Source organism: Erpetoichthys calabaricus, chromosome 9 (genome assembly GCF_900747795.2).
Source record: "Erpetoichthys calabaricus chromosome 9, fErpCal1.3, whole genome shotgun sequence".
Taxonomy (NCBI): Eukaryota; Metazoa; Chordata; class Cladistia; order Polypteriformes; family Polypteridae; genus Erpetoichthys; species Erpetoichthys calabaricus.
The window spans coordinates 9,336,339-9,356,701 of NC_041402.2; the positions used below are offsets into that span (position 1 = coordinate 9,336,339).

The 20,363-nt window shown below is 41.2% G+C and overlaps 2 protein-coding genes across 3 annotated transcripts in view; one reads left to right on the forward strand and one right to left on the reverse strand.

The window, feature by feature from the left end:
- Nucleotides 1-20,363, reverse strand: part of LOC127529167 (uncharacterized) — a 445,804-nt gene that overhangs the window by 381,682 nt on the left and 43,759 nt on the right. The gene's annotated exons all lie outside the window — the stretch shown is intronic.
- golga1 (golgin A1) overlaps nucleotides 1-20,363 on the forward strand; it is a 119,930-nt gene that overhangs the window by 8,763 nt on the left and 90,804 nt on the right. For both annotated transcript variants that reach the window (XM_028809141.2, XM_051931975.1), the window contains exons 2-3: nucleotides 3,828-4,109; nucleotides 16,309-16,399. In XM_028809141.2, the coding sequence (XP_028664974.2) occupies nucleotides 3,972-4,109; nucleotides 16,309-16,399 (229 nt within the window). In that variant the 5' untranslated portion in view covers nucleotides 3,828-3,971. The remainder of the gene's footprint in view (nucleotides 1-3,827; nucleotides 4,110-16,308; nucleotides 16,400-20,363) is intronic.

Sequence of the window (20,363 nt, forward strand, 5' to 3'; positions counted from 1 at the left end):
TTTGTATTGACGCCCTTTTTTTTTTTTTTATTGACACTCACTGTATGCCCGACCTACCTGGAAAGGGGTCTCACAAGGAGTTTTTCCTTGTCTTATTAGAGTTTTATGGCTGGGGGCTGTCAAAAAACAGGGCCTTTAAAACCCCATTGCGATACTCCTTGTGTGATTTTGGGCTATACAAAAATAAATTGTATTGTATTGTACAATTACAATAATGACTTCTTGTGAAATTTGGAAAAACTTCTGAACAGATCCTCATAAAGAAAATTATAATTTTCCAATTTGAGTTAATAATAAAACAGAATAAGAAATGATAACACAATCAAAGATATGTGCAGCTCTGTGTGTGTGTGTGTGTGTGTTTGTGTGTGTTCTTTCATTCACACTGGCATCTGTCCACTGATTGTTCCTGCCTTGTGCCTGATGATTGCTGGGATAGGCTCCAGCCACCCCATGATCCTGCTCTGGTGAAGCAGGTTAATAAAGTGTATGGATGAATAGAGCATCACTTTCCACTGTGTTATACAAGGTACATTGGGATTCCTCCAGGTCAGCAGAATCCGGAGCCATTTTTAATCCAAGGCTATCCAAGAAATTCATGAACTGTTTTGCCCAAAATGATCCGAGTATACAACATTCCCAAATACATGTGACCAGTAATATGGATGCTTGGTGGCATTGCTTACAGTTTGAATCTTGCCCTGAGTACATCTAATATATATAAATAGATATATATATATATATTTATTCCTATGGGCAGCTGCCGCAGAGCTGCTCCCGCGGAGAGCAGAAAGGGGTCCTGTCTGTCGTCTCAGAGCTGCCAGAAGTTTTCTTACAGTGGCTAGAGTGCCAGTCCTGCCACCAAACCCAATGATTTCCTTTTAGGTTGGAGGACCGCTTACAGTTTAACGTCATAGCCAGGACAGGCTTGAGTAGAAGGTAGTTCTTAAATTGCTAGGTTTATTTACCATATATACTTGCGTATAAGTTAAAAATCGATCATAAAATCAGACCCCGACTTATATATGCCCGTTCAAAAATGTGACCCTTACTTTTTTTTTTTTTTGTAAATCTTCTTGCCTCCTTCAATCTCACATCAGTTTCTCAGACGAATTTTGTTGCAGCAGCGCAGTTACCAATTTCTTTCGCCACTTCAACGACTTTCAATTTAAAACCAGCTTCATATTTTCTTCTGATTGAACGCTCCATCGTTGATAAGGGATGCTGTTACGATAAAGGTGTATGAGGGTGTGAGATACAAAAAAACACAAATCGGTGCAAACGTCTCTTTGGCATAGTTTGAGTATCACCGTGTGGTCATGTAAGACATAGAAAAAAAGGCTGTGTGCTCCATGGTGACTCTCTCAGGTGGACATTAGCATATCATAGTCTCTTGGACCAATAGCGTGAGTTTTCCGCATTTGACTTATACGACCGACATTATAAAATACCAGAAATGATACGGTAAAATCAAGCCCCGACTTATCCGTGGGAGAACTTAAACGCGAGGATATATGGTAATTGTGATTTTCTTGTTTTAACAGGTATTTGCAGGGTGTGAGTATGTCCCAATTACTCTTTTGAATTATTTGTTTTTCCTTCACTTAACAGTTTACATTTCTTTCGTTTACAGTTTTATCCAAGGCAGCTTAACAGTCACAAGTGTGGAGTTTGGTTACTTACTCAGGGTCACTTGAGACACTACTGTGTTTTTATTTTAAAATGTACCTATTACTCTCTGTTTTTTGCCTTTTGTCCACTCAACCCTGCTTTTTTAACCCCTGAAAACAGAAACTTTTGAAAACACGCACCAGAGTGGTATATTTTCCATGGATAGGTAGAAACAGAATGGTTTGATAATGCAGACTCCAGTTGCACTCTGATTGGTTCGTGCCTATTATGTAGTCCATCCCTGATTGGTTCCTGCTCATTACATTTTCTCAGCCTCTTCGCTCACCTTATACTCATGCATTATTCTCAATAACAATTCCTTCTCCTTGTCAGTCCAGTTTTTCGTGTTTGCCAGTGCTGTTCTCTGTGTGTAAATGTAAGCTGCAAGTAAATGTCTAGTGTGGGGGACACCTCCCATTTCTGCATCTGTAGGTGAATGGCTACGTTATACGTGTTTTTGGTCAATCTACAAAATGAAAAACAAGATTTTCTAATATGATGAAACCAAGATTGAACTGTTTGGCCTCAGTTCTTATCCTCACCTCTAGAGAAACCTGGGTACAGTTGCTCATCAGCTGTGCTATATCATTTCAATGGTGAAACATTGAGGTTCCAGTCTGGGTGACTGGGAGACTAGTCAGTGTTGATGGAAAGTTGAACAGAGCAAAGTACAGAAGTACAGTGGAACCTCGGTTTGCGAGCATAATTCATTCCAGAAACATGCTTGCAGTCCAAAGCACTGGTATATCAAAGTGAATTTCCTCATAAGAAATAATGGAATCTCAGATGATTCGTCCCACAACCCAAAACTATTCATATAAAAATGATTAATACAAAATATAAAGTAAAAATACATAAAACAAATTAACCTGCACTTTACCTTCGAAAAGAATCATGGCTGGTGTGAGTGAGTTTCTAAACTCTTGTGGGATTCCACCCAACGGGATGACACGCGGAAGAGCGTCCCAAAGCAATCTCAGTCTCCCAGCGCTGTAGCAGTTCGCTGTAAAAGTGAATCTGAAAAGATCGCGGACATGCTATAAGCGCCTGCCGTCGATGGGTGATACAAGGAACATTATAAATGCGCAGTGTCTGTGTATAGGAGAGTGGCAGATCCCGCTTCAATAAATAACTGCGTTGTTGCTGTTTCAAGCTGAATAAAGATGGTGTTGCTAAAGTACTGAGACTCAGTTTCATGTTTTGGGGTGCAAGACGGGGACTCACACGTCACAGCACACACACGCACACAATGCTGTAGTAAACAGTATACACTCGTACGGATGTTGACTATATGACTGAGGCACACCGACTCAGACAGAAAATAGGAGACGATTGCCCACAATCCCGCAGCGAGAGAGAGAGAGAGAAGAACCATCAGCTCAGTTGTGATCACGTGACACTCCGCAGACAAAGCGTATACATACTACTCGTATTGCAAGACCTCGCTCGTTTATCAAGTCAAAATTTATTACAAATTTTAGCTCGTCTTGCAAAACACTCGTAAACCAAGTTACTCGCAAACCGAGGTTCCACTGTATCTTGAATGAAAAACTCCTTCAGAGCAATCTGGCTGCAGGTTCATCACCCAACAGGACAAAGCAAAGACAACACAGTAATGTTAGGCTTAGGGACATCTCTGGGAATGCTCTTAAGTGGCAAAGCCAGATCTCAGACTTGAACCTATTCAAACATCTCTTGAGACCCCTGACAGCAGTTGTCTACTGATGGTCTCCACGCAACCTGACAGAGTTTGAGAGGATTTGCTGAGAAAAGTGGCAGAAAAATTCCAAAATCCAGGTGTGCAAACCTTGTAGATTCAGTTTCAAGAAGACTCCAGGCTGGAATTTCTGCCAAATGTGTCCAGAGGCCTAAGGAGAAGGGTCTGAATACAATGTGAAATTTTAGTATTTTTTATTTTTGATACATTTCTAGAAATTTCTACAATCCTGTTTTCGTTTTGTTATTCCAGGTCATTAAATGTTAGATTCATGTAAATGGTTTTAGCATAAGGCTGCAACATAGCAAAATGTGTAAATAGCGAAGGGGTCTGAAGGCATTGTATGCGCCACAGAGTTCTGAGGGGGTCTGCCAAAGGTAAGCATTGACCACTCATGTCTAATATGTGTGCTCAACTAAAACGACTCTCTTGGTTACAGAGCAAGACACCATGATTGTGTGCCTCGTGAGTGACCACCTCCCTTTTTTGAATGATTTCATGAAACCGGAAACTGCTGCAACGCGGAGAAGGCTTAACTCTAAATCCAAGGTGACCCGGCTGACAGAAGGAACAGCTGCCGAAGATGTTCACCAAGTTAAAGAAGAAAATTGCAGAGGAAGCAGCCACCGCTCCTCGCCTTGGAGGTCCGGCGGGGCGTATTCCCCGATCTGTTAGCAGAGAGTCCATCACTTCAGCAGGAGCCGACTCTGGAGATGACTTTGTATGTATTACTTGTTCGTTCTTCATATTACTCAAATTGATTTTTGATTATGGTGATGTGATCAGTGAGATTTACGTGATTTTATTTTGCAGGATTTTTCCTTTAATTGCGTTTTATATCATGTTCTTTCCACTTTGTGAGCGTATGTGAGGTTTATCTTCATTCTCCAGTGGGGCAATGTGACTTGTATGTTGTATTACCATGGGTGTGAGTGTAACTCGCCATGTTCATTTTTGGGTTGCACAATAAGTTTAGTTGGAGTTCTGGCTCTGTGGTTAAGGATCTGTGTTGGTATCTGGAAGGTTTGCCGATTCAAGTCTTGCTACTGCCAAAAGGATCCTACTCCGTCGGGCCCTTGAGTGAAGCCCTTAACCTGAAAATTGCTCCAGGGCCATTTTGTACAATGGCTGACCCTGCACTCTGACCCCCCAACCCCCCCCCCCCCCCAAAAGGTCATGTAAGAAGACACTTTCCCCTCGGGGATTAACTCTTTTATGGCCGATTATTTTTTTTCCATTTCTCTCAAGGATTAATATTTTTCCAAAAACCTCAGTTTATTAAAAAGCACGCAAAGCAATGGTTTCACACATAAATCAACATAAAATGTCTGTTGCTGGTGCTGTGGCTGCCCAAATGTGCCACCTGTTTGTTGTTTCTGGTGGCAACTGCTGCACAGGGTGGCAGTGGAGGGCTGCCTGCCAGACTGTCTTCACACAGTGGCGGCAGTCATTGAAGGCGAACGCTGGTTTCTACCTCTTGTCATTGTAAGTGGCAGTCCTCCCAGGCGAACATTGTTGTAGGCGCATCAGCTACACGAACGTATTCAGCATCATGATCAGCTGGGGAGCAATCAGCTGATGCCGGTACCTCACTTTCTTTTTTGATCTTGACAAGTCAGGGTCCAATTCCGTAATAATACACAAAACAACATTCACAGAGTATTTTGCTTTGCGCATTTGTTTCTCTTTCTTGCCAGATGTCGTTTTTTCTGCCGCTGTTTGCTTGTCACTTCTCACATGAACACAAGCAATCTCGGCCAGACCAACAATGCTGTGGGGCAATGTGTGTGTGTGTCAGAAACGACGATCAGCTGAAGACTTCACAAACAGAAATATAGAGGTCACACTGCAAGATGCAGACCACAAAAACAGGATGGCCAGATTACAGTATATGAAAAAGGACTTCAAAGAGCCTGCAGAATTCTGGGAAAAGGTCTTGTGGACAAACGAGACAAAGATGAACCTCATCAGAGTGATGGCAAGAGCAAAGTGTGGAGGCGAAAAAGAACTGCAAAGCAGACCACCTCATCTGTTAAACATGGTGGTGCTGGGGGTGTTATGGCTTGGGCATGTATGGCTGCCGCAGGTCTTTACTGGCACACTTCTCTTCATGGATGATCCATATTACTAACCGAGAATGCTAAACCGGATGATGGACGCAGGCACATCCGGCCATGGGCTGTAGCTGCAAAAAGAGGTACTGCGCAGGCGCAAGAAAGAGCCGCGAGAGGCGGACAAGACCACAGAAAAAACCAGTGAGCAAAGAAAAAAGAGGACAAAGAAATGAGACGCCAAAAGGAAAAGGCAAAGAAAAAAGTAGTCAAAGGCAGGCACCGCACGAAACCCATTGCACACGAAACTAGCACACAAAAAAAAGACGCTCGCGCACAACAGCAAGGCTCCCCCCCTACAGGCACCGGACGGGATACACACCAAGACGGGGATTTAACAAGTCCCTGGAACACAAAAAAAAAGAACACAAAACCACCCCACACACCCTACAAGCAACGGACGGGACACACACAAAGAGGGGGATTCAACAAGCCCCTGGAACACAAAACGAAAGAAGACGCTCACGCAACAACAATCCTCACCCACCCCCCCCCCCCCCCCCCAAATCAATAAGAAGTGACACCCAAAGCCACATATCTAAAGGAAACGTCCATATTAAACATACGTCATCTCAAAACCTTCACACTAGGCAGCATAGGTGGATCTCATTAAAATAAAGCACTATTAACCGTTCAACTGGAGAAAAGGCTCCATATTAACAGTGAGTGCGATCCTCCTTATTACTTATCCATATTTCGCACGCTGAGGAACAAACAAGTCATGCATACACGGTCACGGGTACAAAACAATTCGGATCGGATAACGGGACCAAACACACGAACACGAATGAAACAACAAAATACACAGCGGCGCATACAACGTGCTTCGGAAACTCCGGGAGAAAAAATGTCTCGGATCAAAAAACGCAAAGCTCAAGTAACCCCGTTACAGAGACGTGCCCAAATGAACAGACACATTGAACGTAGATGCATACAGCGCGTGTCTCAAAGTGCTGCATCGAAACAAGCACGATTTCAAAAGAAAGAGCTTGCGTCTCAGACATACAAAAAAGGGAGCAAAGCAACGCGCATATGACCGGCCAGAAAACAAGCAAGCAGGACTCAAAAAGCAGAAAGCTCAACTGACCGACATACAAAAACGGACAAGGCTCAATACAAACAATGCACGACGTAGAGTGAAACGGACTTTGCGCAAAGCGGAGGCGAATCAATTAAAAATCAAAAATAGCGCGTCACAAATAATGGACATGCAACAACGTGGCACTCAAACGCCACAAGCAAAACATGCCCGTCGCGGACATCAACGCCAGACACCTGCTAAACGCTTACGCCAGTTGGCTGACAACGCCTTCAATAATGAGTCCACTATTGAGGAAAATTCATTGGGATTAATGAATGTCATTTGCAATCATTGTCATTCACTTAACTTCCCAGAAGAAACAACTGGCAATACAAATAATGAATTTACACGTTGTTCTCAAAAGGGGCAGATTAGACTGACTCCTTTACATTCATATCCTGAATATCTACAGAAGCTTCTAACTAACGATGTGCCTGAAAGTAAAAACTTTAGGAACTGCATTAGATCCTACAATAGTTCATTTGCTTTTGCATCTACCGGAGTAAATATCAGGCCACCAAAAGGCAATGGCCCATACTGCTTTCGCATATGTGGTTAACACAACGCACTATATTATGTCCAAAAAATATTAATGTTAATCACATTAATAACCAGGTCATTTCATTACTTCCTGGAGAGACACGGCTCTTTCTAAGCTCTGACAAAGTTGACTCTGATGACGACAATGAACATCTGAATTTCCCCTTAGAATATTTAAACACTATTAACCCGGCCGGATAACCACAACACAACCTTACCCTTAAAAACGGAACAATAATCATGCTATTAAGAAACCTTAACACTAAACAGGGTTTATGCAATGGCACACGTTTAGTCGTCAACACCATGACACACAATGTTATTCAAGCAACAGTTCTTTCAGATTCACATGCTAACAATACTGTTCTCATTCTTGGAATTGACCTTACAAGTTCTGACCTAGAATTACCTTTTACATTGAAACACCGACAGTTCCCCATTAAAGCTGCATTTGCCATGACCATCAACAAATCACAAGGACAAACCATGGACAAAGTTGGCATCTACCTCTCTGAACCCGTTTTTGGACATGGACAACTTTATGTTGCCTTCTCATGTGTTCGACGTTCATCTCACATTAAAGTTAAACTTAAAAATGATCCATGCCAAGGAAGACTCATTCAAAGACAAGACACCATCTTTACTACTAATTTTGTATACAGAGAAATATTCCAATAAAACATTAATATATGCCAAACACTCTATTTTGTATTTATATAGGCATCATCCAAACCTGCACACTATTCTATATCTAATTCATACATCTCACTCTTTGTCATGCCCCAACGCCAGGGGTTGGCGAGCGAAGCGAGCAGGGGGCGGAGCCCCCTAGTAGAACTGCTAACAGCAGTGGCACAGTGAATTCTGAGGTGTATAGAAACATCTGATCTGCTCAAGTTCCAGTAGATACCTCCAAACTCATTGGATGGAGTTTCATCCTACAACACAATAATAATACAAACAACACAAAGCTAAAACAATGGAAAACTCTTGAATGGCCAAGCCAGCCACCTGATTTATATCTAATTGAGAAGCCCTTCCATATTCTGAACAGAAAACTTGAGGGGACAAGCAGGAGCTGAAGATGGCTGCTTTAGAGATATTTGGCAGAGCATCACCAGAGAAGATCCTCTGCACCTGGTGATGTCTGTGAATCACAAATTTCAAGCAGTCATTGTATGTGAGGGACATGAGACAAAGTCCTAAATATGATGGCATTAATAGACTTGCCATTGCTGTGTCCAAGAGTTATGATGCCCTGAAATGGGGGGACGTTTTAGAAAAAATTTTGTGATCAAAATGTATGCAAATCCCTTAAATGAAAGTCTGCAATGTGCACTTTAATCACAAGTCTGAATTGTATATGGTCATGTGTATTGGTACTGTGTCGGAGAATCCTTGGGTACCACTGGTTTGACTTTGTGTTGCTCATGGAGTCCCAAATGAGGCACATGACCTATGACGCAATTCCCCAAGGGTGATCCAGCTTACAGGACCCTCATTGCTGAGGACTCGAGCGGCTGGACCAGATCAAGGGACGTCCACGTAACACCTGGCTGCGGCAGATAGAGGGTCAATACCAGAGGATGGGACTGGGCCACGTGTCTTCCTTGGGGGGGTTGCCTAAAGTCCTAAACATGACGGCTTTAATAGACCTGCCATTGCTGTGTCTCAAATATTATAGTGCTCTGAAATGTTGGGACCATGTAGAAAGTGTTGCGTAACCACAATGTAAGCAGATCCCCTTAAATGAAAATCTGTAATGTGCACTTTGATCACAAATCTGAATTGTTTAATTTGTAATTTTAAACTGTGAAGCAGAGAGGGAAATCAAAGGAAAAATGTGTCTTTGCCCTAAACATTATAGCGGGCACTGTATAATTTTACACACAATGCATACTATATTGTTTCCATCTGCCACTCCCGAGGTTACACAATGAGCCCGCTGTGGTAAATGAGCTTGTCACCTTGTTGTTTACTGGTCAAAACATAGCTGATGTTTTAAAAATATTGTACCTGCACAACTGTAAGTGAGTTTAGTACTGCTGATATGTTATTTAACAGATTATTCTGGTTGTGAGGTCTCTAAAATATTTATAGTGTAAGGACTTGGGTATCACTTTCTGATCTTTTTGATTTCTTTTAAATCACCCGGACCCAAGTTAAATCATGATTATGCAATGTTCGTTTTTTTTGAGTAATAAGCTCACTCTCGCCTGCCTTGTTTTTGTTTTTGTCTTTAATAACTCCAGCCTTCAGCATTTTTCCAAGAGAGAATGCTGTGCTAACCATCAAAGTATCCGTGTGATGAATGCGTTTTTAATAATGAATGAAACCTGATTGCCGGCTCTAAGTGCAATATAACCAGTGCCGAAAGACAGATGAGGTGTAAATCATTTATTGTACTCTCAGTCATTTTAAAATTTCATGTGATCTGCAACATCCAGATGTTTGGTGGTTGAGCAGTGGGAGTTGTCATCGATCAGGTGTCAGTCTCCTGTAGGTTTTTAATAATATATTGGGTCCTCACTAAAGATTATGTAATAATATTGTTATCTTTTTGTCATCTTAAAAGAATGAATTATTTTTTTATGATGGATACAATGCATGTAAATAGGAATTCTAATGTACTGGTTTTCTAAAGGTATGGGGTATTAATGCACTATAGAAGTGTGATATATTTTGTTGGCATACCAATAACAAGTTTATTTTTTAATGTTATTCTTTTTTATTATTCATTTTGGTACTTGTAGATCAAAATACATTTGTATTTCATTTACAGTTAGGTCCATAAATATTTGGACAGACACAACATTTTTCTAATTTTGGTTCTGTACATTACCACAATGAATTTTAAATGAAACAACTCAGATGCAGTTGAAGTGCAGACTTTCAGCTTTAATTCAGAGGGGTGAACAAAACGATTGCATAAAAATGTGAGGCAACTAAAGTATTTATTAACACAATCCCTTCATTTCAGGGGCTCAAAAGTAATTGGAGAAATTAAATAACTGGAAATAAAATGTTCATTTCTAATACTTGGTTGAAAACCCTTTGCTGGCAATGACAGCCTGAAGTCTTGAACTCCTGGACATCACCAGTTGCTGGTTTCCTCCTTTTTAATGCTCTGCCAGGCCTTTACTGCAGCGGCTTTCAGTTGCTGTTTGTTTGTGGGCCTTTCTGTCTGAAGTTTAGTCTTCAACAAGTGAAATGCCTGCTCAGTTGGGTTAAGATCAGGTGACTGCCTTAGTCATTCAAGAATTTTCCACTTCTTTGCTTTAATAAACTCCTGGGTTGCTTTGGCTGTATGTTTTGGGTCATTGTCCATCTGTATCATGAATCAATTGGACTGCATTTAGCTGGATTTGAGCAGACAGTATGTCTCTGAACACCTCAGAATTCATTCGGCTGCTTCTGTCCTGTGTCACATCATCAATAAACACGAGTGTCCCAGTGCCACTGGCAGCCATGCATGCCCAAGCCATCACACTGCCTCCACTGAGTTTTACAGATGATGTGGTATGCTTTGGATAATGAGCTGTTCCACGCCTTCTCCATACTTTTTTCTTGCCATCATTCTGGTAGAGGTTGATCTTGGTTTCATCTGTCCAAAGAATATTTTTCCAGAACTGTGCTGGCTTTTTTAGATGTTCTTTAGCAAAGTCCAATCTAGCCTTTCTACTCTTGAGGCTTATGAGTGGCTTGCACCTTGCAGTGCACCCTCTGTATTTACTTTCATGCAGTGTTCTCTTTATGGTAGACTTGGATATCGATACGCCTACCCCCTGGAGAGTGTTGTTCACTTGGTTGGCTGTTGTGAAGGGGTTTCTCTTCACCAGGGAAATGATTCTGCGATCATCCACCACTGTTGTCTTCTGTGGACGTCCAGGTCTTTTTGTGTTGTTGAGTTCACCAGTGCTTGCTTTCTTTCTCAGGATGTACCAAACTGTAGATTTTGCCACTCGTAATATTGTAGCAATTTCTCGGATGGGTTTTTTCTGTTTTCGCAGCTTAAGGATGGCTTCTTTCACCTGCATGAAGAGCTCCTTTGGCCGCATGTTGTCTGTTCACAGCAAAATCTTCCACATGTAAGCACCACACCTCAAATCAACTCCAGGCCTTTTATCTGCTTAATTGATAATGACATAACGACGGACTTGCCCACACCTGCCCATGAAATAGCCTTTGAGTCAATTGTCCAATTACTTTTGAGCCCCTGAAATGAAGGGATTGTGTTCAAAAAATGCTTTAGTTGTCTCACATTTTTATGCAATCGTTTTGTTCACCCTACTGAATTAAAGCTGAAAGTCTGCACTTCAACTGCATCTGAGTTGTTTCATTTCAAATTCATTGTGGTAATGTACAGAACCAAAATTAGAAAAAAGTTGTCTCTGTCCAAATATTTATGGACCTAACTGTAAGTCCTGTATATGCCACACTACAGTAGACACCTTCTCTTGTTTATGAGAATAAAAAGACAAGGGTAGCAGTTTCATGTCTACAGAAAATCCAATGCAAAACATTCTGTCCATGATTAATTGAAGTATTGAGCAACACATGGCAAGAGCAAAAGTTTTACTGAACAGTCAGCATGGTTTCAGAAGAGGGAGGTCATGTTTTACGAATATGCTGGAATTCAATGAGGAGGCAACAAAAGCATGCAAATAGACCGGAGCATACAATATTATTTATCTTGGCTTTTTAAAAAACATTTTGAGAAGGTGGCACGTGACATGTTGGCCATCAAACTGAAAGAAGTGGGAGTTCAGGGTGTGTTGTGTAAATCGGTGCAAAATTGGATGGGAAACAGGAAGTACAGGGTTAAGTGAGCCTGCCCTTTTAATTAGTTTGTTGATCCGGTGGGCCTCTCTTAATGTGATGTTACCAGTCCAACCCACCGTGCTGGCCATCACAAAGTTGTACACGATGTCAAGGATGTCATCACCCACAATAAAGGAACACAGTTTACCCTAAGGAAAAAGAGTATGCTCTGCCCTTTCTTATATAATTACAAGAGCAGTCTCCTGTCCCCTGCCTCATCCCCGCTATCGATACACCCCATAAGTGCAGAATCCTCTGAGAATTTCTGTAGGAGACATGACCTGCTGTTCTATTTATAGTTGGAGGTGTACAGAGTGAAGAGAACAGGAGACAGGACTGTTCCTTGTGGTGCTCGGAGACATCCGATAGAGGTTCACAGACTTTTTCCAACCTGAACCGTAAATGTTATGTTATATTCAGACAGACGGATGGACTAGTTCCTCAGATGTGCAGTGGACTTATTCCTTGAGGAACTTTGTTTGGAAGGTTCAGTTTTCGTTGAGATATCTCGAATAGAGCACACACGCACACAGTTTGGTTTTTTTTTTTTGATGTCAGAAACTCTTTTACCAAATATTGGCAAATTTTCAGAACCGTCTGTCTTAAAATAGAAAATTGTTATATATGGCTTTAATTACCGATGTGAAATAAATAGCCTCGACATACAGAAAAAGGTTGGAGGCATTTACCCATATACTTGAGCCCTGGCTGCAAAAGGCAAAATAAGTTGCAAAAAGTTGTGCACTTTATTGAGTCCAGCATTGACTAACTGAAAGCAGGAAGTGGTCTGGGTTTTAAGGTATCTGACAGGAAATGACATCTTCATGACCGGAACTGGAAGTGGCGTCTTCATGACCGGAACCAGAAGTGACGTGGCCGGAACTGGAATCTGGCAGAATTTCCTGCGTTTCATCAGCAGGGTTAACAAAGAGAAAATTAGTGCACCCTGACCACCCCCTGGCCTGGCGTTGAATTACCTTCACTTGGTCCTTTGAGCAGCCTCCCAAGAGCACGTGTGTGACACTGATTAATTTGTGTAGGTTATTTCAACTTTTTCTTCTGTAACCAGTAACTGCTCTTAATGGCAAAAAAGTACCCAATACAAGTTATTGAATCACCAGCAGAATCACTTTTGTTTCCTCAAACCTAATGTCACGTCAGCTGCTTTCACTCGTAAAGGTGGACTTGAACATCAATTTTTATCTGACCATTGGGTCTGTCTTTAAAAGAAAAAAGGTTATGTTTAAGATATAAACAACAATCGACCATAAACTCTTCACAACCAACTTACAGTAGAATGTCAATCGATGCGATTTTGACATTACTTGAGTTGGTCTGGGCTATCTATAAAAGCTACAGAGCCACCACAAGCCCATTTTTTCGGCTTGTTCTTTTAATAACATTCTATTGTAAAATGTTAATTTAAAACGTGCTGTACTAATACAATTAATTATATTCTACTTTCACCGCTATTAATATTACAAAAAATCTTTGATCTTTTTATGGGTGTGTTGAGTCATGGGATTAAAGACCAATCACCCTGGTGCTGCTTTTTGCTGATGTTTTGTTGTGTAGCACCAGCAAAGTGGATGTGGAGAGTAACTTGGATGAATAAAAAAAATAGATAAATAGGAAGAAGACAGAATATATGAGGTTTAATGATGATCAGGATTCAGATGTTAAACTGCAGAGAGAGCTACTGAAAAGAGTGGAGACGTTTAAATATTTAGGATCAGTGGTAGCTCAAGATGGATAATTAGATGCAGAGAGTGAAGTGTGAATGGAACAATTTGAAGAAGGTATCAGGAGTATTGTACGATCAAACAATTAAGTTTAAAGGTAAAGTTTACAAGACCAGGAATGTTGTATGGTGCTGAGGCATGTGCAGGAAAAGAAGATGTGGCACAAATGAGAATGTGGAGATGCAAGTATGGAGTTACAAAAAAGGGCAATAAGAAATGAGACAATCAGAGGTGCAACAAAAGTGGGAGAGATATTTAAGAAAATACAGGAAAGTAGGCTGAAGTGGTGTGGATGTGTGATGAAGAGAGACAATGAATATGTGGGCAAAAGAGTGATGGGAATGTAAGTGCAAGGGGAAGAGAAAGCGAGGAAGGCCAAAGCAGAGATGTGAATGGATAAAGTAAAAGAAGATCTGAAGGAAAAGATTCTGACTGGGGAGGAGGTACAGGACCGAGCTGTTTGAAGAAGGTTTATTGAGCACATCGACCCGACATAGAAGAGGAAAAGATGATGAAGAAGAAGACATTAACATTTCCATTAAAATGATATTATTTTAGTTTGTTTTGCTGTCAAAGTCAGATTTCCATTTTTTACTTTACAGATGAAATGACAAAATATGTCATTTAGCCAGAGGTGTCCAAACTTTTCAGATTGGCTGTTGCAGTTCAAGAGAACATGATGAATTCCAAAGCAAGTAAAGGAGGCAAAAGCCGTAAGCATAAGTAAATAAGTTTAAATGTCTAGGATTAGTGGTAGCCCGAGATGGAAAGCTAGATGCAGAGATAACCTACAGAGTGTAATATGGATGGAACAATTAGAAGAAGACATCAGGAGTGTTGTGTGATTGAAGGCTAAAGGTGAGGTTTTTGCTTAGAGCCAAGACATCGCCAGTAAAGGGAACACAGGAGAAGAAGTTGGATGTGACAGAAATGAGAATGTGGAGATGGATGTCTGGAGTTACAGAAAAGGACAGAATAAAAATTGAGACAGTCAGAGGTACAACAAAAGTTGTAGAGATATTTAAGACAGCTTAGGAAAGGAGGTTGAAGTGGTTTGGAGATGTGAAGAGGAGAGACAATGAAATATTTGGGCAAAAGAGTGATGGGAATGGAAGTACAGGGGAAGAGAAGGCGAGGGAGTCCAAAGCAGAGGTGGGTGGATAAATTAAAAGAAGATCTGATGGGGAAGAGTCTGACTGAGAATGAGGTTCAGGACCGAGCTGTTTGGAGAAGGTTGATCAAGCACATGGAACCTACAAAGATGTAGGAAAAGATGAAGAAGTAGTTACAAAAATATTTAAATGAACACTGAACCTAAAAATATTTTTTTGTCTTACTTAACCCTATATTGGTTTGTAATGATGGTGGAAATGTTTTATTCTCATGTTTTCCCAGAGAGCAGAGATAACAAAACTTCTGATTGAACAGGCATCTACAGAGACCAATGTTCCAATATAAAAATGTCTATGAAAAATATTTTGTTACCCGTGTTGCATAATCCACATGCCAAAATATGTTTTACTATGTCAAGAAGAATGATTGTTTGTATATTCCAGTATATTCTGACTGAGCTCTTGTAAAACAATGAGCATTTTCTTTACTACTGGCTTGGATGAAGCTTTGAGTGATTTCCTTATGAGCTAAACTTTCAAATAATATTAATTGATTTCTGAAAAATACAAAACCCCGGGTCTTGACAAACTAGGCATGACCTTTTCAGTGAAAAGGTTTAAGTTTGGCAACATATAAGATGAATCCTATTTTACTGACAAAATGGTTTTAAAAATAAAAACAAGTACATTTTGTTTTATATAGTGAAAAATGCATTTTTTTGTACAAGGAATGTTCAAAAAGTTTCCACACTTTTATATTTTCGTTGGAAATGGTAAAGGTGGGAAAAGTAGTAATTGGAACACTCTAGACGAGAACAGGCCATTCAGCCCAACAAAGCTCACCAGCTCTGTCCACTTATTTCTTCCAAAATAAATTCAATTTGAGTTTCAAAAGTCCCTAAAGTCTTACTGTTTACCACACTACTTGGTCGCTTATTCCAAGTGTCTATTGTTCTTTCTGTAAAGAAAAACTTCCTAATGATTGTGTGAAATTTCCCCTTAACAAGTTTCAAACTGTGTCCCTGTGTTCTTAATGAACTCATTTTAAAATAACAGTCTTGATCAACTGTACAAAATTCATTTTATAATTTTAAATACTTCAGTCAGGTGTCCTCTTCATCTCCTTTAAAGGCTCAGCTCTTTTCATCTTTCCTCATAACTCATCCCCTGTAGCCCTGAATCAGCGCCATCGCTCTTCTCTGGACCTTTTTCTTGTGCCGCTATGTCCTTTTTGTAGTCTGGAGACCAAAATTGCACCCAGTACTCCAGATGAGGCGTCACCAGTGCATTAATTGGGCATTAAAAAGTTTGTATGACGCTGGGAAAATTGCATCGCAAAAGAAGGTGACTATGTAGAAAAGTGATGTCATTTGTTTTTGAAAATTCTTAATAAGTAGAGTTAAAAAAAAAAAAAAAAAAAAAAAAAGTGAGGAAACTTTTTGAATGTCCCTTGTAAATGACAACAGGTGTTTGCCAGTTAAATTTAATAATATTTTCTTTGTTGGGTTTCAAGGCCTCTGATGGAAGCAGCTCCAGAGAGGATCTTTCTTCTCAACTCCTCAGAAAAGATGAGAAGATTCGAAAGCTGGAGGCGAAACTCGCAGGTACAAATTAGTAGTCTTAAATCAGTACAAATGTTGTAGCTCACATAAACATTTGATTTTTTAGTAATATGATGGGAAGTTTTAAACTTTTTGTGATAAAAGTATCCTGTGGGTATCTGTATATTGACATAGAATTTGATTTTTTATCGCAGTCGTGTCCAAAACACTGCAGCCTCATCCATGTATTCAATCTTGCTGCTTTGATTACATCACTGCCATTATCTGTGGTAATGCAAACTTGTCAGTTTTCCAAGCCCTAAGTGCATTTTAAGAGCCTTCTGCAGGCTGGTGTGGTCTTTCAGAAAGTAGCTTGTTAGTAGACTTGCACTTTTCTAACTTCCATTTTTCTATAAACTCTACAGTACAGTGACGCTCAGGTAGGCGCTCACATGTTCTTAGAAATCTGTGGTGGTCACCAAGTATGCAACATTGAAAAGTCTTTCAGTAACATTCTGTCTTCCCTTGGTGTATAACTTTGGTAATGCTTCTGGGGGAAAAACTGACAGCAGGGCAACTGATATTTAGGTGGTGAGGATCTTTGAGCAGCAATATAGTCTCATACCATGAAAGAGTACTACAGATACAGTGTTTGCTTTAATTGTATTGCGTGTTTGTGGACTTTGAGAAAGTGCATGAGAAAAGTTATGGTACTGTATGAGGAAATTGGGAGTAGCAGAAAAGTATGTGAGGGTGGCACAAGATATGCATGAGGACTGTGTGACGGCAGTGAGGTGTGCAGTAGGAATGATAGACTGGTTTTAGGAGAGAGTGGGATTACATCAAGGGTCGACTCTGAGCCCTTTCCTGTTTTCAGTGGTGATGAACAGATTGACAGATGAGGTCAGAGAGGGGTCTCCATGGACTATGATGTTCACAGATGACATTGTGATCTGTAGTAAGAGTAGACAGCAGGTTGAGATGAGCTGAGGTAGAGAAGGGGAATGAGAGTCAGTAGGAGTAAGACAGAGTAATGTGCATAAATGAGAGGGAAGGTGGTGGGAAGGTGTGACTGCAACAAGAAGAGGTGGTGAAGGTAGACAAATTTAAATACTTGAGTCCAAAGCAATGGAGAGTGCAGCAGACAGGTGATAAAGAGAGTGAAGGCAGGGTGGACTGGATGGAGAAGAGTGGCAGGAGTGATTTGTGGTAGAAGAGTACCTGCAAGAGTGAAAGGGAAGGTCCATGAAACTGTAGTGAGGCCAGCTATGGTTTGGAGATGGTGGCACTGATGAAAAGACAGGAGACATAGCTGGAAGTGGAGGAGCAGAAGATGCTACAATTTTTGCTTGGAGTAACGAAGGCAGATAGGATTAACAATGAGTATATTAGAGGGGACACACTGTTATGACAGTTAGATGACCAAGTGACAGAGGCCACATTGAGATGGTTTGGCACATGCAGAGGATAGATGAGGAGTACAGCGGGAAAAAATGTTGATGATGGAACTGTAAGGGCAGAGGAAAAGAGGAAGGCCAAAGATGGCAAGTTGTGTGGCAGAAAGTGATGTAAAAGGCAGGGATAGATAGAGATGGAAGATCCGCTGTGACAACCCCTAAATGGGAGCAGCTGAAAGTTTTAAGTAAATCCTGAATGGAACCATATCCTTCCCTATATGATAGGACATCCAAAGTGGACAGAAATTAGCCTTTTTGTTAGGCACGCAATTAAAAGAAGGAAGTTTCCAGGGTAGTTGGTTTTAAGAAAAATTGGTGTTTGGCAGCTCACTAGGGTGACTGTTCAGTACACAGTTTTATGCACTCTTCATACCGAATTGCATGTTGTCATTTGAGATGGTGGAAGAGATATAGTGCATCCGGAAAGTATTCACAGCGCATCACTTTTTCCACATTTTGTTATGTTACAGCCTTATTCCAAAATGGATTAAATTCATTTTTTTCCTCAGAATTCTACACACAACACCCCATAATGACAACGTGAAAAAAGTTTACTTGAGGTTTTTGCAAATTTATTAAAAATAAAAAAACTGAGAAATCCCATGTCCATAAGTATTCACAGCCTTTGCTCAATACTTTGTCGATGCACCTTTGGCAGCAATTCCAGCATCAAGTCTTTTTGAATATGATGCCACAAGCTTGGCACACCTATCCTTGGCAGTTTCGCCCATTCCTCTTTGCAGCACCTCTCAAGCTCCATCAGGTTGGATGGGAAGCGTCGGTGCACAGCCATTTTAAGATCTCTCCAGAGATGTTCAATCAGATTCAAGTCTGGGCTCTGGCTGGGCCACTCAAGGACATACACAGAGTTGCCCTGAAGCCACTCCTTTGATATCTTGGCTGTGTGTTTAGGGTCGTTGTCCTGCTGAAAGATGAACCGTCGCCCCAGTCTGAGGTCAAGAGCGCTCTGGAGCAGGTTTTCATCCAGGATGTCTCTGTACATTGCTGCAGTCATCTTTCCCTTTATCCTGACTAGTCTCCCAGTCCCTGCCGCTGAAAAACATCCCCACAGCATGATGCTGCCACCACCATGCTTCACTGTAGGGATGGTATTGGCCTGGTGATGAGCGGTGCCAGGTTTCCTCCAAACGTGACGCCTGGCATTCACACCAAAGAGTTCAATCTTTGTCTCATCAGACCAGAGAATTTTCTTTCTCATGGTCTGAGAGTCCTTCAAGTGCCTTTTGGCAAACTCCAGGCAGGCTGCCATGAGCCTTTTACTAAGGAGTGGCTTCCGTCTGGCTACTCTACCATACAGGCCCGATTGGTGGATTGCTGCAGAGATGGTTGTCCTTCTGGAAGGTTCTCCTCTCTCCACAGAGGACCTCTGGAGCTCTGACAGAGTGACCATTGGGTTCTTGGTCACCTCCCTGACTAAGGCCCTTCTCCCCTGATCGCTCAGTTTAGATGGCCGGCCAGCTCTAGGAAGGGTCCTGGTGGTTTCGAACTTCTTCCACTTACGGATGATGGATGCCACTGTGCTCATTGGGACCTTCAAAGCAGCAGAAATTTTTCTGTAACCTTCCCCAGATTTGTGCCTCGAGACAGTCCTGTCTCGGAAGTCTACAGACAATTCCTTTGACTTCATGCTTGGTTTGTGCTCTGACATGAACTGTTAACTGTGGGACCTTATACAGGTGTGTGCCTTTCCAAATCACGTCCAGTCAACTGAATTTACCACAGGTGGACTCCAATTAAGCTGCAGAAACATCTCAAGGATGATCAGGGGAAACAGGATGCACCTGAGCTCAATTTGGAGCTTCATGGCAAAGGCTGTGAATACTTATGTACATGTGTTTTCTCAATTTTTTTATTTTTAATAAATTTGCAAAAACCTCAAGTAAACTTTTTTCACGTTGTCATTATGGGGTGTTGTGTGTAGAATTCTGAGGAAAAAATGAATTTAATCCATTTTGGAATAAGGCTGTAACATAACAAAATGTGGAAAAAGTGATGCCCTGTGAACACTTTCCGGATGCACTGTATGTAGTACTGTTAGCTTTGGTAGCGATCTTTGTTAGGCATAGCATTTGTTTGACCATGTTTTGTTGCTCGTCGAACCATCTCTGTACAATAGATCCATGAGTGCTCTTTTTACAGGTAATATCATCACTTGTGCCCTCCTTCTGTAGACTAAGTTTGCCATCTTTGTAGTCTGTCTTACTTCTTATCACTACACTCCATTTCCTCAAAATGAGCTCATATGTCAGTCAGTCAGTCATTGTCTAACCCGCTTAGTCCTGAACAGGATTGCAGAGGTCTGCTGGAGATTATCCCAGCTAGCACAGGGTGCAAGACAGGGACAAACCCTGGACAGGGCACCAGTCTATCGCAGGGAGAACACAAATTCACACCAACCACACACTAGGGCCAATTTAGGATCACCTGTTCACCTGACCAGCATTTCTTTGGACTATGAGAGGAGTCCCATGCAAACATGAGAAGAACGGGCCAAATCTATGTAGGGAGCACCAGAGACATGAGCTCAGATGTGTAAAAGGTAAATTGTG